The 25,820-nt window shown below is 49.3% G+C and overlaps 1 protein-coding gene across 2 annotated transcripts in view; it reads left to right on the plus strand.

Moving 5' to 3' along the window:
- Positions 1 to 24: 24 nt before the first annotated feature.
- TRPV1 (transient receptor potential cation channel subfamily V member 1) overlaps positions 25 to 25,820 on the plus strand; it is a 36,361-nt gene continuing 10,565 nt past the window's right edge. The window contains exons 1-12 of one of the 2 annotated variants that reach the window (XM_074320845.2): positions 25 to 192; positions 10,657 to 11,043; positions 11,719 to 11,885; positions 11,961 to 12,113; positions 12,529 to 12,669; positions 12,815 to 13,113; positions 13,664 to 13,843; positions 17,115 to 17,273; positions 18,486 to 18,581; positions 19,794 to 19,864; positions 24,767 to 24,932; positions 25,357 to 25,423. In XM_074320845.2, coding sequence (XP_074176946.1) covers positions 10,760 to 11,043; positions 11,719 to 11,885; positions 11,961 to 12,113; positions 12,529 to 12,669; positions 12,815 to 13,113; positions 13,664 to 13,843; positions 17,115 to 17,273; positions 18,486 to 18,581; positions 19,794 to 19,864; positions 24,767 to 24,932; positions 25,357 to 25,423 — 1,783 coding nt within the window. In that variant the 5' untranslated portion in view covers positions 25 to 192; positions 10,657 to 10,759. The remainder of the gene's footprint in view (positions 193 to 10,656; positions 11,044 to 11,718; positions 11,886 to 11,960; positions 12,114 to 12,528; positions 12,670 to 12,814; positions 13,114 to 13,663; positions 13,844 to 17,114; positions 17,274 to 18,485; positions 18,582 to 19,793; positions 19,865 to 24,766; positions 24,933 to 25,356; positions 25,424 to 25,820) is intronic. The other variant, XM_019743833.3, reaches the window with a different exon arrangement.

Here is a 25,820-nt window from a genome sequence, read left to right on the forward strand (position 1 = left end):
GCAACGTGGCGTAGAGCACTCATCAACCAGTGAGTGGCAGGCAGTGTGACTGCGACATAAAGCTCTGAGGTTTGAAGCCACTGAGATTTGGGGGTTGTTTGTTACCACAGCATAACTGAGTTCATCCTGACCGTGACAGCCACAGGAGAGACTGTGCCTGAAGAGTCTTAACTGCGCCCAGCACACACCCAGGTGAGCCTTATTTATTGAGCATCTACTAGGAACTGGGTATTCTGTCAGGTTCCGTGATGTACTGTTGAATTTCCATCACTAGGGAATGTCACTATGACAGATTTACCCACGTGCGCAGGAGGAGCAATTCATTTTTACGCAAGGGACGTCGATCTAAACCGTGGAGGGTTTCAATCCATTGACACTGATAACAATATTTTTTGAGTACTACTCTGTATTCCTCTAATCAGAGCTCCTTGGACCTCTACTTGTTTGAACTCGTTTGATCTGCACAATGATCTTAGAAAGTGGGTACTATTACCCCTCATTTCTCAGATGAAGAAACCGAGACACAAAAAAGTTAGGTAACTTACCTAAGATCCAACACTGGGAGTCAAAGCCTAGAACCCATTTTCTCTAGGCTCCTAGGCAGAGGGGTCAAGCTCAGCAAACGTATTTATGTTAAAGTGATTGGCATGTCCAGGATAGGATGAATTGTCTGCTGTCACTTGGTCAAATGAAAGGGTGTCGTAGGAGTTGTGGCTGGAAATGTTGGCCCCACAGTGGAGGGTCTTGGGTGCCAGACTGGGGGGTTCGGACTTTCTCCTACAGGCAGCAGAGTGGAGGACTGGGGCTCACGGGCTTCAGAAGTATAAATGCTGGTGGTATGGACTCCGGATTGGAGGATGGGTGTAGGGGCCCAATTGGAGGAACCTAGAAAATAGCCTGTGAGAGATAGTGTTGCACGAACCAGCGTGGGGCCAGAGGAGTAAGTGCCAGCCTTCCAGCTCAGTCCCTTGCTCCCCGCCACACACACCCTTCCTTTGGCCCTTGACTATATCCACATAATGTTTATGTGGCTTTCATGTTCTCCATTTTCCTTTTCTTCTCAAGTGGACTGAAAGCTCCTTGAGGGCAGGGTCGCTATTAGGTGTTCTCTTCCCTCCCCCTGTGCCCATAGGTGGTATGTCCTCACAGGCAGAAGCCTACACCTGCCCAAGGTTCAGCTCAGTGCCATCCGCCTGCTGCAGTCTCCTTGGCAGTGCATTTGCCACTGGGTTACAATTGCAGCTGGCTTCCAGGGCCCTGTTCAGTGTTCACTGTTGGCATGGCCTGTTGGCCCCCGGCTTGTGCCTGTTTCAGGGAGCCCCACCCTGTCAGCATCACAGAGAGCCTCGCGGGTCTTTGTCCTCGTTATCCTGGCCTCCTTGAGGGCAGAGACCCTCTTACCCCACTCACTGCTGTGGGTTCGAAAAGTACATAGCAGCCCCTCAGGAAGGAGGGTGGGTTACACCTGACCTCTTCTCAGCCACTATCTTTGAAAGTGAGATATTCTCCGTCTTGAGATGCTCACTTGCGTGACTCATAAAACATTAAGCAAATCTTGTTTTTTTTTCATTAAAAAACAATTAGTCACAACCTCGAGCTAATGGCCGGATACAGCCCAGCAGTCTGCAGACGTGGTTCTCATGTTGAAATAATGAGGATGAGAACAACAACCCTTCATGCTTGCCTGGAGCTCTACCAGCTCACAGCGCCCATTCACACCCAGTATCCTTATTAATCCCCAGGAGAGCCGTGCAAAGCAGGAGGGGCAGGTGCTCTGGCCGGTTTTGTGGGTGAAGAAGCAAGCCCAGACCTTCAGCTACCGCTTAAGTATCTGGCACAGCCAGGCCTCTTCTCCCCTGCCTCCATTCTCTGCCCACACCCTCGGCCCCCCAGCTGCTTCTCCCTTTTGTTCCAGGCCCTGCCCTGGGTCCCAGCGCTGCAGAGGAGGGCTTAGCCATCGGGTGCTGAGTGGATGGCTGATGCGTCCCCAGTTCAGCTGGCCAGCTCCATCCACTTCTGGAGCATGCTGACCCCTCTCACAGACCCCTGCCCTCCACGGGAGCTGGTCTTTCAGACTGGTGACACGCACAGACACGCACAGACCGAATGAAGAAAGTAGTTTTCTTCCAGGTTTGCAGTTTGTCATCTGAACCTGGGACCCCTGAAGCCATTTAAAATCTGGGAAGCGAGACACACAAATCAGGAAAGTTAACTGTCAGTACGAGATTTAGCAAACTTAAGACACGGTTAGTTGAGTCGTCACTGTCCTTGGATGGGTCACAGGTATCTGCAGTGGTGCCTTCGCCACTCTCCCTGGGGCCGAGACTAGAACTGCCCGGTTCCCACCCGGGTCCTCCTAGAGGTGCCAGGCTCATAGTTCCCAGCTTTGGTCATCAGGCTTTTTCTGCACATGGGAGTTTGCTGGTTTCTAGCTGTGCCAGAAAGTCTGGCTTCAAATCCTTGAGGAACCCAGGTGGGTGAAGAACGTAAATTCGGCTTCTATTACCAGCATCAAGGGCTCCGTTGAAATCCACGTGCCCCCTGGTGGTGACACTAAGAGAGAGAACTGTGGCCATTGAGCGACTTCGGGTTTAACGTGGGTCACAGCAGGCCCGGCCCGCCCACTGGCGCTGCGTCTTTTCGCCTTCAGACCCGAGCTTGCAGAAGTGCCCGCTTCTAGAAGTCATCATTAAAACATGATCTACTTACAAGGAGCTCTAATGGGCACATCGTTACGTAGAGTCTAGAACACTCCGTTCAAATTCTGACGCAGAAAACCGCACGGATGGTGGCGAGGCCCAGCGCTGAGGTCTTGTCCCCGCCACCATTGCGTGAGTTTTACTAGAGCCACTCAGTGCAGGTGCTGTTCGGATAAGGTCAGTCAGCGTGCCCCTTTGGGCAAAGCACAGAGCGAGGCTTAGAGAAGGGAACTGGAGGGCACGAGAGCCCTATCTCACCCTGGAGCCATTAAAATCTGTAAAGCAAGACACAGACAACAGGGAGGTTAAAGCTCAATACCAGCTTTAGGAAACTCCACCCGAGAGTAGTACGCTTGCCACTGTCCTCGGGCAGGTTACGTACCCTGTTGACACTTCGTTTCCTTATCTTAAAATGGGGACAAAAATCATACTCACGTCATAAAACTTTGTGAGGGCCCGATGAGCTAGTGAACTCGTATAAAGTGCTTTTCCCAGAACCTGGCAGACTGCGGGTGCTCAGTAAGTATTCACTGCGATTATTATTGTCATTATGATCGTATGTACCAGTGACCACAGGGAGGCACAGGCTGAGATTTCCGCAGGAGTTGAGAAGACAGAGGTTGAGATTTCTGCAGCATTTCAGGCTGCGTCCTTGAGGGGACAGGCTTTTTGGAGGAGGTGGGATTTGAATGATTGACTCTCAGCATCTGTAGGTCTCACCTGTCACCTGGCAGGTTTAGTGGGATGGATAGTACAAGCATGTTGGGCAGAAAGAGGGCGGGGAAAAGCGTGGAGGCAGGCACAGTTAGTGTGGCTGGGGAGCCGATGTGTCTAGGTGACAGGAGGGGCTGGGCTACGGTGGGAGCGAGGGCTGGGGCTGTGGGCTCAGGGTGCCAGGCCGAGGGGTGGAGCCTCTCGTGAGGGGGTGAGATCAGGATGATGTTCTAGGACCGTGGATTGGGAGGTGGCAGATGGGGGGTGATGGCCTGGGGAAGGGAGGCACCTCTGGGTGCCCCAGGTTGAGAAGAAGTGGCTGCCAGCCGCAGAGAGGGATGGATGTGAGCCACAGAAATGTATTCCAGACAGCCAGACAGTGGAGATGACAAAGTATGTTGGTCCTGGTGACCAGAAGAAAGTTGTTGTCTTTACAGGCAGGAGCATTGAGGGGAGGGAACGTGGAGAGGAGAGGAGTCCATCTTGGGGTGTGCTGAGGGGAAGGGGTTTGTGGTCTTCACCTGGAGATTCCGGGAGACAGGGATGGAGCTCAGGGGAGAGGGCTGGGCTGGACACCTGGATGAGGGATCACAGGCTTGGGAATGTTAGATGGGTCCCTGGAGCGTTGAGGGTCCCAGAGAGGGGTAGGAGGAGATAAGAGTCCTGGGGACACCTGTGTGCAGCGGAAGGGCATGGTGAGGCGAGGAGGCCAAGGAGACCAAGAAGGAGCTGTCAGGGAGGAGGAGAAGGGCCAGAATCTTCCCTGCAGCTCTTGGAGCACACATGGTACTAAGCAGACCCTGGGACATGTTCTCAGCACCCACTGGCTCTATTGGCAAAACGGACGTTTTTAGTGATGTGTGTTGTCTTCACTGGACGCAGAGATCCCCTTGGAGGCTAAGGGAATGGTTCTGGTGGAAAAGTATGACACCCCCCTTTCCTGGACATTGCTCCTGGGCTGGCTGGTTCTCAGCACCCCTCTCAGATGTCTCCCACCCATGCCTGAGGGCTGTCCATAGCTGAGACCTGGGCTTGGCGCAGGCTGTATGTGAGCCAGGGGCTGTACCTGACACAGTGACGGCATATCCCAGTCTCTGTACTGAGGTGTTCCTCGTGGCACTTCTGGCCCTCGAGTTTAAAAGAAACAGTGACCCCAGAGTACTTGTATGTTGAGGGGATCACTGTTGGTGAGTCTTTCATATATGTAATAGATTGTTATGTAGTGATTAAGGATAAATTCTGGGGTGGCCGGTTTGCTCAGTGGTTGGAGGGCAGTGCTCATAACACCAAGGTTGCAGGTTCGATTCCCACATGGGCCAGTGAGCTGCGCCCCCCCACAACTAGATTGAAAAACAATTTGACTTGTTGCTGAGCTGTGCCCCCCACAACTAGATTGAAAACAATGACTTGACATGGAGCTGATGGGGCCTGGAAAAACATACTGTTGCCCAATATTCCCCAATTTAAAAAAAAAAGGAATAAATTCCATGATCCAGTAATCCCATTTCTGGGTATATACCCAAAAGAATTGAAAGCAGAGTCTTAAAGAGATAGTCACACACTCGTGTTCACAGCAGCATTATTGATAACAGCCAAAAGGTGGTAGCAACCCAAATATCCATGGACAGATGAGTGGATAAACCAAATGTCATGTATACATCCAATGAATATCATTCAGCCTTAAAAAAGAAGGAAATTCTGACTCATGCTGCAACATGGATGAACCTCAAGGACATTATGCTGAGTGAAATAAGCCAGTCACAAAAGGACAGAAGCTGAATGATTCCGCTTACACGATGTTCTTAGAGCAGCCACATTCATAGAGACAGAAAGTAGAATGGCGGTTGCTAGGGGTTGGGGGAGGGGAGGCATGGGGACTTAGTGTTCCATGGGTACAGAGTTTCAGTTTTGTAAGATGAAAAGAGTTCTGGAGTTGGATGGTGGTGATGGGGGCACAATATTGTGACTGAACTTAATGCTATTGAACTGTGTTAAAATGGCACACACATAGAAAGGTGTCCAAGCAGGGGCGTGGTATGGCTTGGTGGGACGGGCCCATCTTCCATGCCCAGACCAGCAGTGTGACCTGGGCGAATCACCCAAAGGGTTGACAATCATCTAATCATCAAATGGGTACAGCAGTCTCTGCCCTCCCACTGCCCAGGGTTGTTGTGTGGCCTCGGAGAGTGGCTTTGTGACAATTCTTTGTAAACGGTCCTGCAGAATCCATGTGACGTGTGCACTTGACTGCCTGACATAAGGAGCAGAGCTTGTGAGCTACTCCAGGCAGGGCTGCAATGGGCCTTTCTGGTGTGTGGCTGCTCATTGCAGGCTGCGTCTGGCCCATGGCTCACTAGAGTCCTATGGGGTTCCTACAGGCAGCTTCTGGGAGTTTGGGGCTGCAGTTTGTGTGAACACCCAGAAAGACTTTGCAGCTTTTCTCAGCCAGGTTCCAGGAGGGAATAAAGCCCGATTATATGTGATGAATTAACTTTGCACTTCTGATTGTACTAGGAGAAGTGAGAAAATGGACACAATTGTTTTTTGTTCTGTGGTTCCTTGAGGAACTCTGGTTGAGAAAGGCTGGGACCTGGCTGACACAGAAGCTCCCACCTCAATCCCCATCCCAGGTTTGGGCGCACAGGGAAACAGGGGCCCAAGAAAGGCAGGGACTGGTTCAAGGTCACACAAAGTTGCTGCGAAGTCAGCGCTCAAAACCAAGTCCCTAAATGCCAGTCCAGGACTGCATGATCTCCTTCTTTTTGCATTTTGCAAATAGAGCAGTTCCAGGTTGCTGGGTTTTACCTGCTAGTTGTGAAACTGCATTTGTTAAGCTGTTTCCCCAGACCCCAGACCTCCCTGTGTGCAAGAGCGGTGGGTTTGGGAGGCCTGAGCCGAGTCCCCCTGCCCTGAGAGCTGAGGTTGCAGCTCTGGCTGGTTCTGGGCTGTGTGTGGCTAAGTGCACTGCAGCCCTGGCATGGTTGGAGGAGGGGCAGCGGCTAAGTGGTTTCTGAAAAAAAGGGCAAAAATGATGGGAAAGGCTTTGGGATCCTCTGGGAATCGGAGCCGCGGCAACAGCAGCTGCTGCCATTGCTGGAAACGTTTCCTTGAGTGCCATAGCGTGCCCACAGCCCATCCCTGCCAGTGCAGAGCAGCTGTGGCCCAGGGAAGGGCCGAGCACCCTCCCAGAGGCAGGGGAGGCCACTCTTCTCCCCACACCAGCCCAACTCTCCCTTCGAATAGCAACAGCCTTCAAGAGCTCACCGGCACCCGCTGGGTCTGGGCTGTGCCTGCGTCCTGCTGGTGAGTGAGTCCCTTTTGTTGTTTTGTGGCCAACCCAGGTGTTAGCGTTTAGAGTGGCATAGTGAGCGGTCCAAGCTGGGCCCTTCCGCTTTCCAGCTGTGAGTCTGTGGGCGGTTCAACTAACATCTCAGCACCTCAGCCTCCCTGAGCATCTCCTACAGAGGGGTGCGCCATCCGACAACTGGGGATGATACCAGTGGCTGCCTCGGAGGTCGTGGTGAGGCATAAGTGACGCCGCAGCGGCGGGGCACTTTGCCCAGCTCATCGCAAGCACTAGGTAAATGATAGTGGACGTTGCTATTGTCCATGTGCATTATTTGCACCAGAGTCATCCTGGGGTGAAGAACCTGTGGCTGCTGCTGAGGCCAGTGGTTTGTGGCTAGAGGTTTCAGTGTGTTGCCCTCTCTGGAGTGAAGAAGGGCTGGGCCGGGAAGCAGGATCCTTGGGTTCTTGTCCAGGCTCCATTCTGTCTGTCTGTCTGTCTGTCTCTCTCTGTCTCTCTCTGTCTCTCTCTCTCTGTCTCTCTGTCTCTCTGTCTCTCTCTCTCTCTCTCTCCCTCCCTCTCTCTCTCTGTCTCTCTCTCTCTCTGTATTTGGCAGAGTTCCTCTGGTTCTTCATCCATGGGTTGGGAAGCCCCCCGCTCTCTGCCCCTCTTTGGGAGATGCTCAGGTAGGCTGAGGGGATGAGAATGATCTGGGCTGGGTCCTGGATCAGCTCCCAAGAACCTGCAGGGAGGCTGGAGGCAGATGGGTGCTTTGGGCAGAGAGGGGAGCGGGAGAGCCACACCCCAGGACGTGTCACTTGGGTTGGGGAGAGAAGATGGGAGGCTTCTCTCAGGGGGTGAACAGGGTCCTTTCTGGCTCTGGAGTTGAGAACGACTCAGAGGCTGAACCAGGTCTTTGCTGGACAGGGTCGTTTGCTTGGGACTGTCCTTTAGTTCAGATTGGTGAGTTTTTGAACCTTGCGTAAGCTAGAACCACCATCTCTATCAGACACCCCAAATTATAGTTGGAATCCCCCCATCACATGTAGAGAGTTCAGCTATGACAGGTGCGTTGCCGTGGGGCTCATGTGCTGGACACACCCAGGCCTGGTAGTGACAGACTATTCTGTCCCTGTCTACCCTCCCAGCGCAGAGCAAATGGCCTCTCAGGCCCTGTCCTGCCCTGTCTGCTCTGGGAGAAGCTTGGTTTCCAGTAGGGAATCAGGTACAGGGCATATAGTACAGATTTGGCGTTTGTTGACTGACTGAATGACAGCACTCTGTGGGCTGCTTCCTAGTTACTGGGTTGGGTTAGATCTGGATTGGTTAGGGGAAGAGGTGAAGCTGTTAAAAAAGAGCATCACTGAAAAGTTGGTGGAGGCTCCTGCTATAATAGGTGCCCTCTCGTTGGGCTAAGAGCTGCTAGTCAGGTAGCAGGTTTATTCTTTGTTTTTTATCCGGCCTTATCCAAGGGGAGGCATTCATGGGAGAATGTAATGGCGTATGGTCTGGGTCTTATTCATACTTCGTTTTGGGTTTTGAGTTTCCTGCAATGCTTGTTTAAGCCGGAAGGTGCTGCAGGTTTGGGGCTTCTGAGTTGAAGGGCATTGTCCCCACCTGCCTGGACCCAGGGCTGGGATAGCCTGGTCTGATTGGCCCCCAGGTCTTGGTGTGAAGTCTGGGGCTGAGTTTCATGGCCAAGGAAGAGCCCCGAGCCTTCCAGAGAGGTGGTAGAGAGCTGGAGACGCTCTGGAGCCAGGCTGCCTGGGATCCAATCCAGGTTCTGCCTCTTACCAACTGTGTGACCTCAGGCAAGTAACGTCACCACTCTGTACCTCAGTTTCCTCATCTGTAACATATTTACCTCTTAGAGATGTTGTGAGAATGAAGCAAGTGAATGCACGTAAAGCGTTGGAGCAATGCTTGCCTTCGCACAGCACGTGCTCAAACACGTTAATTATTTACATTCTCACTAGCCTCTTGTGCCTTTTAAATGGTGACAGGCTCTCCATACTATGAACCGTGCTTGACAAGAAGTTATCTTCTGGAAGCACAGGCTTCTGATGCTTCTCGTGGCTTCCTACCATCCACACAACAATGCCCGCACCCTGTTCCTTGGCATTCAAAGCTGGCAGCCATGTGGGTCTGACCCCACTGCCTATCCCCCAGTCCTACCGGCTTCCCCTTCATCATCTACTCTGGGATCCCCACCCTCTCCCCCAGTCCCAGCCTAACCCCTCCCTTCCTGGCCCAGCTCATCCGTCACCTCCTCCATAAAGCTTTCTTCAGCACCCTGGTCCCTCTTGCCACCCCCATGCCCCAGCCAGCACCTGGTTCCTGTCTCAGATGGGGTCTTAGTCTCTCTGTGCCCCCAGCACAGGGTCCGGCACTCAGTAGGACTCCGTAGATGGGTGTTGAGCAATGGATGAACAAATGGGTGAGTGGTCAGAAGTGGGACTTTCTGTGGCCAGGGACACTTCCTGCTGCATGCAGAGTTTCCACCAGATGCATGAACCAGAGAAGGACTCAAGCTCTCCTGAAAGCAGAACAGCAGGCAGGAGAGGAAATGGGCCGGCAGTCAGCTGTCTGTCTTTTTCATAGGATGCAGAGTGGTGAGGCTGCCTCATTTCCCCCCCCATGGATCTGGGTAGCAGGTCACAGCTGATTTATTGCTGTGGCCCAGCCATGTACTCTGAATTTTCACTGCCTGAACTTTCACTTGAAAATATAGGTCTTACGAACACTCCCATTCCTTCGGTGGCTGTTTTCTGGAATCCAGCCACTGCTGGAACATGCCTCTCCCTAACTTCCTGTAGAAATGGGAACTAGAAGGGTCTGTATCCGATCTCTCTCACTTCCCCCATGGTGACCAGCACTGCTTGTTTTTCATAAAGAGATGGATCAGGCAAGCTCCCTGCCCAGGAGGAGGTCACAGGACAGGGGAGACATAAAGCAATGACAGATGGAACTTGCAAGACTGCAGAGTGGACCATGCCAAGGGGCCATAAGGGATGGGTGGCAACGAGCTGGGCCACTCTGAAGGGGGAGGGAGCATGACCAGTGCAGGGATGAGGGGGTACGGAGGAGGTGGCGTGAGTGCTGGACCCCGAGGGGAGGTGGCGCCTGAGAGGTGGTAAGATTTGGGCAAGAAAAGGAGGAGAAAGCACCCCCAGTGGAGGTGTGCAGGAGCAAAGGCCACTGAGATGTGGGACAGCAGTGGGTACCAGGGAGTGAGGAGGCCCAGCTGGACGGAGGGGAAGAGCAGGAGGTGAGGTCAGGGGGTGGGAAAACAGCATCTACCCAAGTTCACCGCCCTATGTGCTGGCTCTCGTGGCCAGCTTAACTCCAGCTGTGCAGGCCTTAAGGCCCACCAGCCCCGAATCACTTAAAATAAAAAAGTTCAGGGCCAGGATGCTTGACCAATGCTAATTTTACCAAAATGGTAAACAAAAAGCACAAGAAAATTCCCCTACAAACTCAGGGGTTGCAGCAGCCAGGTAGAGGAGCAAAGACAGGCGCGTGCACACTGATGACAGGGACATGTGTCCTGTGCAGTGCAGTGTGAGTGTCGGTCTCTGCCAGCCCCTCCGTTCCCGGCCATGCAGACTGCTTGGCTCTTTGGGGCTGAGCTGTCCTCATCGCCGAGCTGTTCCTGAATGCACAGCCAGACACGGCCACGCCACCTGTTTCCCTTATTCTGCTCGTGCAGGGAGGCAGGGTAGTGGTACCATCCCCAGGCTGCAGATGAGGCAGTTGAGGCCCCGAAAAGAGGAGTGGTTCAGCCAAGTCTCTCAGAGCCTGCCGGCTCCAAGCTGGGGGCGCACCTACCCCCGGAGGCTGATGCCCATGGGGCTGCTACCGGGGTCTCTGGGGTAGGATGTATAACACCCTTGAAAGCTTCCCTTCTGGGGGGCTGGAGGCATCAGTGTTGGACCTCTGGGATGTTCTGCTTCATAGGTGCCTTTGCAAGGAGGGCAGGTCGGGGCTAGTGTCGTATAGTCCTTGAGCCAGGGGCAAACCCGATCTTGGTGGCTGCCTGCAGGCTGCCTCTTGGGCAAGGATGAAGAAATGGGGGAATTCAGACTCAGGGGAGTCTGAGGATCTGCCACCATACAACTCGTGCCCAGACCCCCTGGATGGAGACCCTAACTCCAGGCCGGCTCCAACCAAGCCTCACATCTTCCCCACGGCCAAGAGCCGCAGCCGGCTGTTCGGGAAATGTGACTCGGAGGAGACTTCTATGGACTGCTCTTATGAGGAAGGCCAGCCAGCTTCCTGCCCAGCCATCACAGTCAGCCCTGTTTTTATTGTCCAGAAGACTGGGGATGGCCCCACCTGTGCCAGGTAAGCTGCGTCTATAGCCCCGCCCACTCCCCACCAGGAGCCCAACTGGCTCAGCTGGTTGAGGCCCCAGCCATGGAGATACCATGCTACTCCAACTTGTGGGCTGAAGGTCATAGAGCTGAGGAGCTGGGAAGCCATCAGAGGCCATCTGGTCCAGCGTCTGCAGTCATAGGACCTTTAAGACACATGGTCGCCCATGGATGCCGGCATATATCCTAGCTGTTGGCTGATCTCTAGGTGTTCAGGTCTAGAATGCTCACCAGCCCCAAACACTTAGATTTCCAGTCAAAAAGCTCAAGGGAAGGATGCTTTTAGACCGAGAGGACGAGCCCAAACCCTGCTTCCAGCCGCCTTTAGGCTACTGCCTCCAGGGCCCCAGCTCTGCAGTAGGCACAGAAGTGAGTGGCATGGGTGTTGGAGGAAGTGGTGGTGTCAAAGACTTTCAAATGGTGCCTGCAGACAGGGTGGGGACAGAAGGGGGACATGTGCACCCCCCCAGTCTCCTGTTGCATCAGTTTCCTGGATGGTCACCTAGACAGAGGAGTGGGTTTTTTTAATCATGTTTTCCCCCTTTTGATTTGCCTTGGGGTTTCATCATGCTCCCTGACAAGCTCTGAAGGCCTTGGGCCTGAGGGGAGACCAGAGTATGAAACGAAGGCGTTTTCTGGCCTACAGGCAGCTCTCCCAGGACTCCGTCCCTGCCGGTGCCGAGAAGAGCCTCAAGCTCTATGACCGCAGGAAGATCTTCGAAGCTGTTGCTCAAAATGACTGCAAGGAGCTGGAGAGTCTGCTGCTCTTCCTGCAGAAGAGAAAGAAGCACCTCATGGACAGCGAGTTCAAAGGTGGCCCCGCTGAGGGCCGGGTTCCCGGGATGCTCCAGCGCCACGCCCTTCTCTGACCCTCATTTTGTCTTGCAGACCCAGAGACAGGGAAGACCTGTCTGCTGAAAGCGATGCTCAACCTGCATGATGGGCAGAACGACACCATCCCCCTGCTCCTAGAGATTGCCCGGCAGACGGACAGCCTGAAGGAGCTTGTCAATGCCAGCTACACAGACAGCTACTACAAAGGTGAGGGTCGATGGGGTCAGCATGACTTTGCTACAAGCATATCTGGAGCCAGGAGGGCACTGGCACGGTTGGGCAAGCCTCTGAATAACTTACTCCCTGTCCCAGACACTGAGCTGGCATTGCTTGGTCCTAAGGTCCATGCGTCCCCCACTTGCTGGCTTGGTTTCTCCTCGTGCTGAGGGTCCCGACCTCCCCTCTGTGCCCTCAGGCAATGTTGACACCTCCAGCTCCCAGGCCCTGTCCCTGGGGGTCTCTACTCCTGCCTCAGGGACTCCCTGATCCCCCTTTGGGGTTTTTGGCCTGGCCTCCTCCAGTGGTGGGGTCATCTGGTACTTTCTGCCCAGGCCCTTCCCCACCTGTGTGGGCACCCCTGCAGAACTGTGGGCACAATACCAACAGCATGTACCCTCCACAGGCCAGACGGCCCTGCACATTGCCATTGAGAGGCGGAACATGACGCTGGTGACTCTCCTGGTGGAGAACGGTGCAGACGTCCAGGCTGCAGCCAATGGGGACTTCTTTAAGAAAATCGAAGGACGGCCTGGCTTCTACTTTGGTAGGGAGACCCTGGGGTAGACACTTGTCTTTTTGACAATTGCTGAAGGGCAGTTTGGGGCAGAGATAGAGGAAGTTAGAGATCGGTAATCCAGGCCCCAAGCTGTCTGTTCCTGAGGCCCACCATGTATCTGTGTTGGCCACAGGTGAGCTGCCCCTCTCCCTGGCTGCATGCACCAACCAGCTGGGCATTGTGAAGTTCCTGCTGCAGAACTCCTGGCAGCAAGCAGACATCAGCGCCCGGGACTCGGTGGGCAACACGGTGCTGCATGCACTGGTGGAGGTGGCTGACAACACAGTTGACAACACCAAGTTTGTGACGAGCATGTACAATGAGATTCTGATCCTGGGGGCCAAGCTCCACCCTACCCTGAAGCTGGAGGAGCTCACCAACAAGAAAGGGCTGACGCCCCTGGCCCTGGCCGCCAGTAGTGGGAAGATTGGGGTAGGGAGGGGGTTTCACGCTGAGCTGGGGGTGCTGTGGGAGGGGACAGCCCACCTCACTGTGCGTGCCTGGGATTGCCACTGTGGGAGCCCTGATGCTGTCACTGCAGCCTGTAGGGGTGGGGGTAGGAGGCTGTGAGAATAAGCCAGAGGAGCTGTGAGAGCTGAGGGAACCCAGCATCGCACATGTGGCCGTTTCTGATTTCTACAATGACTCTGCGCATCGCCAGTAAGACACGAGGAGGGGCTGGGGTGCTGGGGCCTGGGAAGGGGGCGGGTCGAGCTGAGGGTGACATGGATGTGATCAGGCAGGTGGGATCAGGTGATACGTAGCTCTGATGTGGCTGCAGTTGGAGTCTGAGGCAGCCGGCACATTGATCTTGACAGTGGCCGCTGGATGGAGGCTGGGGCTCCCCTGGTGCTTGGGTGGGATCTCCAACTAGGCTGGGAAGCAGAATGATTCTTAAAGCAGAGGGGGTGGCCCAGTGGGGACCCAGCCTGTGGCAGGGCTCCAGGCTGGTCTCTAATGAGCTCTCGTATCCCCGTGGTAGGTCTTGGCCTATATTCTCCAGAGGGAGATCCATGAGCCCGAGTGCAGGCACTTGTCCCGGAAGTTCACCGAGTGGGCCTACGGGCCTGTGCACTCCTCGCTCTATGACCTGTCCTGCATTGACACTTGTGAGAAGAACTCGGTGCTGGAGGTGATTGCCTACAGCAGCAGTGAGACCCCTGTGAGTGGGCCTGGGCAGGGACCGAGGGAGGGCTTCGGTCTCACGGCGCAGGAGCCACCACCCCCACCCCCACCCCTGGCCCGGCTCCGCCGTCTTCCCCTCGATGAAAACCTGCTGCCCCGGACCTATGCCCTGCAGCCTCATCACCCATTTCCTTCCTGTTGAATGTTTTCCTTCAACATACAAACAATATACAAAGATAGTCCCCTAAAAACATACATATTTCAGCAGTACATAGACAGAAAGAATCCTCCTTTTATCCATATGAAAACATGTAGCTTCATTCTGTTTAATAAATAGGATCACACTACACATAATGTAGAACCACTGGTTCTTCCACTTAATGGCGAGTCTTGTAGATAATTTTGCATCTGTACATAAGGGTCTTCTTCTGCATAGTATCCCTTAGTAGAGATGGGGAGAAAACGTCCATAGAAGGTCATTCAGGTTATTTGCAGGTTTTTGCTATTACAATGCTGAAGGCCACTGGGCCTGGGTTTGAGCATTATTCTATGAAGGATACCTGGAATGGGAATTGCCAAGTCAAAAAGTGTGTACATTTTAATAGCTCCTGCCAAACTGTCCTCCAGAAAGACTATCTGCCCTTGCCCATGAGTGGTGGGTACACAGCTACCCATGGCCTTGCCAACTTGTGTATTGTCAATCTTTTTTTTAAACTAGTTTTATTTATTTATTTATTTGTTTATATTTATTTATTTATATTTAAGTGTGTTTTTCCAGGACCCATCAGCTCCAAGTCAAGTAGTTGTTTCATTATAGTTGTGGAGGGCGCAGCTCACAGTGGCCCATGTGGGGATCGAACCGGCAGCCATGTTGTTAAGAGCACCACACTCTAACCAACTGAGCTAACTGGCCTCCCCCTAACTAGTTTTTTTAAACTAGTTTTTTAAAAACTAGTTATAAGTCAATGGAGTCAAACATGCTATCTCACTGATGTCTTAATTTTAGTTTTCTTGATTACTGTGAGGTCTAGCATTTTTTTCATGTTTATCAACTATTTGTATTGCTTCAGTAGATTTCCTGTTCATTGTCCTTTGCCATCTCTTCTAGTGGACTGTTTGTCTCACCCCTTTTTGATTTGCAGGCGTTCTCATTGTAGAATGAATTGATCCTCTCTCTATTGCATCTGTTGCAAATGTTTTATTTTCTCCCAGTCTGTCTTTTGTCTTAAAAATATTTATTTATTTATTTATATTAAGATATCATTGACATACAACATTATGTTAGTTTCAGGTGTGCAACATAATTCGATATTTATATATATTGCGAAACGATCACAACAGTAAGTCTAGTTAACATCTGTCTCTGCAGTTATACATTTTTTTGAGAACTTTTAAGATCTACTCTCTTAGCAACTTTCAAGTATACAGTACAGTATTATTAACTATAGTTGCCATACTGTACCTTATATTCCCGTGACTTATTTCATAACTGGAAGCTGGTACCTTTTGACCTTCACCCATTTTGCCTACTCCCTATGCCCTGCCTCTGTATATCTATGACCTTGTTCTTTTTTTTTTTTTTAAGATTTGACATGTAAGTGAGAGCATATTATTTGTCTCTCTCTGCCTGACTTGTTTCACTTAGCATAATATCCTCTAGGTCCATCCATGTTGTTGCAAATGGCAAGATTGCCATCTTTTTTTATGGCCGAATAATATTCCACTGTATATGTATACCAATCTTCTTTATCCATTCGTCTGTCTCTTAACTTCATTTATGACATCATGTGCTTATAGAAGCCTTTAATTTTGATAGAGTCAAATTGGTTAGACTTTTTCTCTTATAGCTTCTGTGACTTGTGTTTTCCTTTGGAGGCCTTTTCCCATTTCAAGATTACACACATATCTTTCAACACTTTCTTACAGTTCCTTTGTAGGTATTTTATGTTTGGCTCCTTAATTTATCTAGAATTCATGTTTGTGTAGGTGTGAGGTGGGCATCTTACTTATTTGGTTTCCAAAAGAGGGTCCCAACTTCACTTAATGAAATACCCACGCTGCTACCACTGCTTTGAAAGGCCACCTTGTTTATTAGCTCTTTTGAAGGTGACACTCTGAGTCCCAAGATGAACTCAGGGGCTGGAATCTGTTGGCGAGGAGGGGCTGCCACCCTGTCTCACAGGGCAGAGGCTGCGTTTACAGGGACAGAGTCCAGGGGAGGGAGAGATGCCCGGCCTACTCTGCTCTGCCTTGTCAGCCCCTATCCAGGCTGCTATGCTGAGTCCTGGCCTCTGACTCAGAATCCTGGATGCAAGTGTTCCCGGAGGGCTGGCCCTGGGAGGAACTGGCCTCAGGAGGATGGGGAAGTTAGAACTAGAGAAGAGAGCGCTCTGGGGCCATGGCTGCCATCTTCATGTCTCTGGAGACTCTCAGGGGCTAGGAATGCAGTACTGGCACCCTGAGTACAGAGCTGGGACCGCTGGTGGAAAGCAGAGAGGACCAACTTTACTCCAGGGAATGGATCTTCCCAACAGTTAGTGTTTCTCCACAGGCTTCTTGAGGCAACAGGGAGCTTCCCATCCCCAGAAGAATTGAAGAAGATACTGAACAGGGACCTCGTTGGGGAAGCTCAAGCTTGGGCTGGGGCCAGGGCTTGATGGCCTGAAAAGGCTGGGATGACCTGATTTTGGTTCATCCATCCTAGGGATACCTGAACTTTAACAGAGCTCTCCTGGATACCAGAATTTTGCCCCAAAGCCTACTTGTAATGATGGTATCCCAGGCACTGGCCCACCCACTGCAGGAAAGCCTTTCTAGTTCCCTTCAGTCTCATGCATCAATAACTGCCACTCTTGCCTGGATAGCCTGACTGACCCAGGCCTGGACATGTGAGAAATAAGGAATCCAGAGGCCCCTTCCTACCTGCCTCCAACCCCTCCCTGAGCGGCTTCATGTCAGACTCTGCCTTTGCCAGCTCCTTTCCGCTATTGTGGGAATAATAAGGACGCAGGCACTCAGGAGTAAGTTATGTATTAGAGATAATGGGCATAGAACGTCGGGCAACACTTGTGAGTATTTAGGTGTCAGGGCACTTAGGGTCCCTTGTCCAGTTTTACCTCTTGTTCACTGTACACACAGGGGCACTGAGGCCCAGAGGGAGGGCCCATTGGTGCAGATCTGTGAGCCCCCAGCTGCTCCGAGGGCTGAGGGCGTGCAGAGACCAGGATGCGGGGAGTGCCTTAGGCTGATGTGGGGGTGAAGTGGTTCCTGGCGGGGGAGTGAGCCTCCTTTCTCTTTGCTCCCCTCAGAATCGCCATGACATGCTCTTGGTGGAGCCGCTGAACCGACTCCTGCAGGACAAGTGGGACAGATTCGTCAAGCGCATCTTCTACTTCAATTTCTTTGTCTACTGCTTGTACATGATCATCTTCACCACGGCGGCTTACTACAGGCCTGTGGACGGCTTGGTGCGGCCCCAGGCTCGGGCCTCGCTGCAGGGAGGGGAGAGAGGGCACGGGCGTTCTCCAGCACCCCCAAGACCTCAGGCCCCGGCTGGGCCCTGGACTCCTTCCCAGCTCACTGGAGAAATGGAAGGGTCACCTGAGGACCCTGATATTCTTGTGCTCAGTCCTGCCTCTCAGGGTGTCCTGGAGACGCACCCCCTCTCCTGTTCTCAGCCCCTCCTTTAGCATCCTGGTTCTGTGAGGCTGAAGGGGAGCAGTAGGTTAGAAAGGATGCAGAATTAGGGCTCAGAAGCAGCTCTCCCCTGGGCTGGGTGTCGGCAGGGTCATGGGAAGGCATAAGCCCCAGGTCTGTTGCCATCCTGCTTGCCTGCCCATTTTTGTTCACTCCCTCGCTCATTATTTATCCCCTAGACATATGCTTTGGAGTACTTCTTTTTTGCCATGCCCTGGGCCATCCTCAAAAGCATCTTAACAGACTTCCTCTCCCAGCCATGGACTCCCTTGAGTTTCAGAATTAAGTCCTTTCCGTACAATACCTAAACACTTAATTTGCTGCTTTTATTTTCAGGGTGCCTTGCTTGTCAATTTGATTTTAAAACACAATGTCCTAGTTAGATGAAACCTAATCTCTATCCACCTATTAAGGCCATTTAATGAATCATTTTAAAAGAGGAACATACTAGTAAGACCGGCTGGTGAACGAGTGCTTACGAAACATTGGTAGTATGCCAAAAGGGAACCCGCTTCAGGAAATGGTGGCTGAAACACAAGGATGGCACACACGTGTGTGGGACCTCTCTCCCTCCACTATCCGTGGGAAACTTTTACAGTTTTGGGAGACCAGGGTTCACCATAGCTGTGGGAGAAGCAGGAAGCATGTGGCATTGGGTCTGTAAAAGTGCCTCCATCTACGCCATCACCCTCCTCCCAGTGGACTCTTTGCTGGGACATAGTTCAGGAGATAGCACAACACTGTAAGGATGGTCCTCTTGGCACCTGGAGGCTGCCACTTTGGGAATCAGGTCCCACAGAGGGGCCTCCATGCAGGTGTCCCCATAATAGTACATTGTCTTTATTTGCATCTCTCTTTTTCTTTCTCTCCTGATGGTGGCTGAACCTCTCGGGCAGAATTTGGGTCTTAATCACAGGTATTGGCACCTGGTAAATGTTTGACAAATGAATGAATGAGTGATTATTAATTTCTGTCCCTTGCAGCCTCCCTATAAGCTGAAATACACCGTCGGCGACTATTTCCGAGTTACTGGAGAGATTCTTTCTGTATCAGGGGGAATCTACTTCTTTTTCCGAGGGGTAAGCATTCTTTCCTACACTAGGAGAGTTTCTACTGCCACCGAAAAAGAAAGCCAGTAGGCTCACTCAGTGCTCACTCACTTTTTAATTCATTGGACAGGTAGGACAGGTAACGGCCCTGCTTGAGGAGCTGAGAGATGCACAGGTGAAGACAAGGGCCCGCCAGGCATTCACTTTTGGGGAGTGAGGGTCCACCCAGAGGGCCCCTCAGGCACTCATGTCTTCTGAAGACATGCAGTCAGGGCTCTCTACTAACTGTAATATTTAACTACAGAAGTAGAGGGGAAGCCTCTTAAGAGATAGGCTTATGACAGGTAGTTGTTTAATTAATTGAAACAGTCCATTAAAGTTCAGAATAATGAAAGAAATCTACCTGTATACTGGAACCATTTTATTTTAACTGAAAACTCACAGATGCACAATCCTTGGCCATTTTCTAATATATGAGCAGTCTTTTCTTTGAATGTGGGACCACTGTTACATGTACAAATAATTTAAGATAATTGTGATTATTTTCCCTTAATCTTTTTGATCTCAGCTACACCCAATTTTTTTCCCCAGTAATTTAATTTTAAGGAGTCTTTCCAAATCATTGCCCTGTATCTTTACAGAAACAACTGTCTTTTTTTTTTTTTGCACTCATAGTTTATGTTATAATAAAGTACATAGTTTACGTGATAGTAAAGTACTAAAGGCAAAAAGCATTCTTGGCAAACACAGGATTAACAGATGGGAGGTTGGCAGAGTGTGTGGGTGGCCGGGAGAGGATCTCCGAGCTGCCAGTGTTTTGCAGGGCCGTGGGCATCAGTCAGAATGTTTTTAGGGAGTGGAGAGCACTGATTAATCTGGTTAATCTGGTGAGTTAGTTCAGCTGATTAAAGAATTTTTACTGTAATGCATACTTACAAAAAATTATGAAAAAAAGCACAAATTAGAAAGAAGAAAAACAATTGCTCAATCCCATCATTCAAGCCCAGCAACTGATAACATTTGATTTTCTTTCCTGTCTTTACTTCCAGGTATAGTTGTCATTGCACTTTCTATTTTTAAAAATCTCTCCTGATTCACATAACATTACCCCATTAGCCTGACCCATGCTGTTCTACTCTCTTCATTATCTTGCTTTGCCACACTCCCGTCGTCCATCCAGGCGCTCACCACTGAGCCACATGTAACCTTTCCTGGGATCTTACTCTGTCTATTTACCTGCAGATTCAATATTTCCTGCAGAGGCGGCCATCACTGAAGACTTTGTTTGTGGACAGCTACAGTGAGATGCTTTTGTAAGTGACCCTTTGACTATTCTGCCTCTGTAACAGACAGCATCTTTTGCCTTAGTTCTGAGGTTACAGCAATCAGCTCTCATTCTTTTGCATACACCAGGTCTGGAACGTAGTAGGACCTCACAAACATGTTGAATAAGTGATGGAAGGCACTCAATAAATGTTTGGTGGGTGAATGAGGGTCCACTCTGTGCCAGGTATGAACCAAGTGCTAGGGAATACCAGACCTGTTTTACGGGCTCATGTGGTTTATAGTCTAAGTTAGACATATCCTTATTCACTTTTTCCATCCTTTTGTCTATCTGTCTGGCATTCACTGAGTTGGCTCTGGTATACCAAGATAAAATAGACATGGTTCCTGCCTTTAAAGAATTTCCAATCTTTAGGGCAGAGTTTCTCAATCGTGGCACTATGGACATTTTGGGGGGCTGTCCTGTGTATTCTTTGTTGTGGGGGGCTGTCCTGCGCATTGTAGAATGTTTAGCAGTATTCCTGGCCTACCCACTAGATGCTAGTAGCACTCTCCCTGTCCCCTAGTCTTAACAATAAAAAATGTCTCCAGATGTTGCCAAATGCCCCCCACTTGGGAAGCGTACAAAATCACCCAATTGAAAATCATTGCTTTAGGGGGAGACTGATTAATAAAAATATAGTCATGAAAACAATGTGGATGTCATAGGAAATCTCTTCCTGCGTAAAATAAACCAGAACCTTATGAGGTTCCCTTGGAGGGCCCAGGATACAGAGGGGGCTTTCAGAAGGGGAAGGGTCCTTCTCCTGGGATCTCAACTCATGACCTCTACCCTGATCCCCAGGTTTCCCTCATTCCTGGGGCCTCTCTCTTTATTCCTGGCAAGTGCAAGGAGTTGATTTCTCACCCCATTGCAGCTAACTTGTCCTTAGGACTCAGAAACCCCATCCTTTTACCATAATCTTGAGATACTTACACTTTAGCCCCCAAGGGCAAATTCAAGGGTGGGGTGTATAGGATTAGCACAATGCTGATTTGCTTTATTAAGAGAGGCAGTGTTTTCCTACATAGCATTATGCCAATAAACTTGATTTTATTCCTGGGACGACCCACTGTCGGTACGTTACACATTTTTAAATTGAATTTCTCAAAGCTACCCATGCACATAGGTAAAAATTTAAAGAGTACTAGAAAGCTTACAGCCAATGTAGGAGTTCCCTGCCCCAACTCGTCTCATTCCTTGCAATCCTCCTTCCCAGGGACAATCACTTTCCATTCTTGCAGCTCTTTTTTCTAACATTTATTCACCTGGTAGATGAGGGTTTAGCATCCTTATACTGCCTTCCCCTCTGCTTCCCCTCCTCTAGCTTTCCAATATGGTTTGTAATAATTTTTGTTTTAATCAATATTCAGTATTTACATTTTTATGTCTCTGTAAATACTAGTTGCAGTTGAGCTTCACAATATACTATATTATTTTTCTTTCCGTTTCTCTTAAAGTTAATTATTACGTTGTTTTATCTTGCTGAGTTTTCTTCATACTCGTTGTTAATTCTTCCCACACATCTGGAAACCTCTCAGTACAATTTTCCTCAAAAAATCAGTGACGTAATTTAGGCAGTAATCCTCCCGTTTAGTCTAGTACCCACCTGGCGTTATACATAGTTATTGCAACATTTTTGACTACATTCTCTATGCTGTACTTTACATCTCCATGACTATTTTGGAACCACCAATTTGTATTTCCTATTGCCTTCACCTTTTTTCACCCAGCTCCCCAACCCCCCTCCCCTCTGGCAACCATCTGTTTGTTCTCTGTATCTATAAGTCTGTTTCTGTTTTGTTTGTTTATTTTGTTCCTTAGATTCCACATATAAGCGAGATCATGTGGTGTTTTTCTTTCTCTATGCTGTATACTTGAAACTAATATAAATTGAATATTGAATGTCAACTGTAACTAGAAAAAAATTAATTAAAACAAACAAATAAAAAAAGCTCCATAGAAACCTCCCAATAAAGAAAAGGCCAGAACAACAACAACAAAATCAATGACATAAATTATATGATCAGATCCCCACCCCCCCCTTTTTTTTTTTTTTTTTTGAGGAATTTCACCTGGAGCACTGTCCTCTTTTTCTAACCTGGATGGTTGTTCTTTGGGTCTGCTGCTTAGCTTTTATCCTGGGACTTCATTTTGCTGCCAACCTTGAAATTCTCATCGCTTTCCTCCCAGGTTAGAGGATCTGTCTCTTTCTTGATGTTCCCCATTGTTTTATTTGAGCACATCCTTCAGTATTTTAATCTGGTGCAAAAGATGGTGTAGTATTAATAGTAGCAGGCACAGTGATGACAGCTTTCACCAGGCCTGATTCTTGAGTTACGTTGCTCACATATGTTCTTCCAAGGTGTCATTCCTTCTTTACTAGAACTTTGAACATCCTTTTTGCTTTTCTGCTGAGTTGTATTTCTTATTTTCTGAACATTGTGTATTCCTCTTTCCTGATTTATTTCCTTTTTTTGCGGGAAGGACGTCTCAACCAAAGAAAGAAGCCATACAGTGGGAAAGGGAGAAGTAAAATTTCGTATAAATCTGGTACATCTGAAAAGATTTCTACTGTCCGTTCAAATTTGATTGATATAGTTTGGTTGGGTATACAATTCTTTCTAAAATTTGAAGATATTTCTCCATTGTTTCCTTGCTTTCAGTATTATATATTAAAACCACTTTAATTCTGGATCCTCTTTTGAGACCTGTTTTGGTTTTTCTCTTTGTAAATCTATAGTATCTTCTTTCCCACCCCTAGTGTTCTGAAACTTGTGTCTCGATTTAGATTTGTTTTTATCCAATGTTCTGGGCACTTAGTGGGCTCCTTCAATCTGGAAATTTATGTCCTTTATTTTTGGTAAATTTTCTTGAATTATTTCTTGATCTCTCCTCTGGAACTCCTATGATTTGTATAGGTCTCCTGACAGTCCTGACCTAGTTCTTACATTTTCTCACTTGTGCTATATCTCTTTATCTTTAGCTCTTCTTTCTGGGAGGTTCAAATCAACTTTAATTTCCAACCCTTCTATTTAGTTTATTATTTCTGATATCATGTTTTTATTTCTAAGTGCTCTTTAAAAAAATGCTGTCTGTTCCTTATTTATAGCATTCTATTCTTGTTTCATGGATGCACTATCTGCTTTTGTATCTCTAAGGCTATTAAGATAGTTTTTGGTAAATTTTTCTTCTTTGGCATAGTTTTTATTTTCTCTAAGGTGTTTCTCATTTGCTTGTTTTGTTCTCTTTTTCACACTAGAGGCTATCCTTAGGATATCTGAAAATCTTTGATGTCTGCTCATGAGTAAGAGTAGAGGACCGAAAAGCTGGTTGGAAGCGCTTAATGTGTGAATGGGGCTTATCAATTTTTTATTTTATTTTTTTATTAGTTTCAGGTGCACAAAACAATGTAATAGTTATACATTTATCATTTATATCCCTCACACTGTGTCAAACACCCTCCCCCCATCCACTATCCCTCTGACAGGAGCTTATCAATTTTGAGCTTCATTATAGGCTAGTCTAGATAAACCAGTTATTGGAGAATATCCAATTCAGTCTTTTGCATCTTTTCAATCTTCTATCTGGAGGGAAGAAGTCTGGCTGCTGGCTTTTGAGAGCCTAGTGGAGAAGAGGGCTTTCTGTAATCTGTATTGTATGAAAATCACATAATCTCCTGTTTTTGGTAAAATACCAGTGCTTTCACTGGTATTTGATAAAACTGGGTCCAAAGACCCTCTGTTTTATCCTCTTTAGAGACAAAATCTCCACTCTTCCTTACTTTTGGCTCTCTTCACCTCTCCTCCAGAGGAGACTTTTGAGGCTCCTTGATTAAAAGAGTTGGTTCTCACCTTCCCCCCCTGTGATTCAGATTTGGTTTTCTTGGATCTGCTAAGTCAGTTTCCATTTCTCCACTGCTTCCCACCTTCTAAAATTCATATGTAGGTACTCCATTTCCCACCCAAGGCAACCCTTTACCTATTTCAACTGCCATCAGTTCTTATTTTGGCCAAGGTCCTGCACATGCAGAGGTGTTTCTCTGCAGCAGAACTCCAGTTGATGAGCCAGTTTATTGACATCAGTTTTTAATGGACTCACATCAGCCTAGTGGCAGATTTTTGCTGGGTTCTCTCACACAAATGGGAGGTGAAGTGGTCAGTGTGGTCTGCTGTGTTAATGCAGCTTAGGGGACTCTTAGAAGAGAGCCATGCTGAACAAGGAGGCCTCGCTAGAACAAATAGGTAAGGAAGGGACCACTGAGCAGACCCTCTTATAGGATCGTCCAGATGTCCTCCATCCTGTGTAGGGCTCCGACTTGGACAGCCTCACTGGACTAAGGAGCTGAAGGACATTTTCTCTGGCTCTCCTGCTGAATTTGAGGGTGTGACCAGCAGACTCTCCCTGTGGTTTCCCAGGAGAGCATGACCTGTCCCTTCTCACACACTTAAGCCCTCCTAGAGTCTCTGTTGTCCATGAGGCTGTTTTCATGGGGACTGGGCAGGAAGATTGTTGGGGTTAAGGCAGTGTTTCTCACCCTTGTTTTCATTATTGCCTTTTTGGACAATTCTTTCCAATTACCCCTCCCATGAATTTTAATACCACAAATATACTGTATAGCTGTTTACGGACTGTATTTATATCTGTGCTTTATGTATATAGATAATAAGATTTTGCATCCCCCTCTCAGAAGCAATATTTGCCCCCGTGGGGGAAATATTGCTCCCACTGAGAATCATGGAATAAAGGAGACAGGGCAGCCAGGCCTAGCTCCCCCCTTGGCCTGCTGTCTCTGCCTCTGAGAGGCCCAGGCAGCTGGGGTCTTCCTGTCTGTGGGGGTGCAGGCCTCCCAGGTGATCTTAGACAGAGCTTCCTGTCCCCCCACCCTCAGCTTTGTGCAGTCACTGTTCATGCTGGGGACCGTGGTGCTGTATTTCTGCCAACGCAAGGAGTACGTGGCCTCCATGGTGTTCTCCCTGGCCATGGGCTGGACCAACATGCTCTACTATACCCGCGGCTTCCAGCAGATGGGCATCTATGCTGTCATGATCGAGAAGGTGGGTGCCAGGGCCTCAGTGGATCCTCCACAGAGCCCGTTTACCTCATGGGTGTGGGGGACCCTGTCCCACAAACTATCCATCCACTCTGTATTGTCTGGGGAAGTGCTAGTTTAGCTCAAGACCCACTTTTCCCGCTAATTCCCCAAGAATCAGGCAATCTGATCTTGACTCAAGTTTGGGGGCTCCCCTAAAACTTGACTCTGCCAACATATCAGGCCCCCCTGAACAAAGGTCATAGGGGGAGCTGTGGATGATTCCCTCATTAACACCTGAGCTGCAAACCACCAAATCAAACCTTCCTGCATGTTCTCCGATTTCACTGGGGCTCAACCTTAACTCCTAGGCTGACAAAGCCTTGACCCTTCCCTCAGCCCTGCCCGGGGCCTGGACTTAGTTCTGACAAGCCTGCTCTCCCCTGCAGATGATATTGAGGGACCTGTGTCGCTTCATGTTTGTCTACCTTGTCTTCTTGTTCGGGTTTTCCACAGGTAACGGGCTTGGTCAGGGCTGGTGGGGGAAGGTCTCCTGCTCACCTCAGCTGCCTGAGGACTCTGCAGGGGCGGGGTGAAGGGGCCCAGTGGAGTGTGTGTCTGCAGATGGCAGTGGATGGACACCGAACACAGTATAATGAGCAGGAGAACCTGGAAATGTTATTTATAAAGTACTTTAAGTAATTTTGGGGGTAAGAAGTGCTGCTCGCCTGTAGGATAGCTACATTTTGGCTAAGTTTTATAAAGAAAACCTTTTTAACATTATTTTAGACTTATAGAAAAGTTGCAAGAATAGTACAAATAACTATCTACACTCTTTGGCCTAGGTTCCCCAAATTTTACCACATTTTTATTACTTTCCCTGCTACACACAAAACACATGAGCACACACACA

This window comes from Rhinolophus sinicus, chromosome 12, assembly GCF_057876585.1.
Source record: "Rhinolophus sinicus isolate RSI-liver-muscle chromosome 12, RSI-T2T, whole genome shotgun sequence".
Taxonomy (NCBI): domain Eukaryota; kingdom Metazoa; phylum Chordata; class Mammalia; order Chiroptera; family Rhinolophidae; genus Rhinolophus; species Rhinolophus sinicus.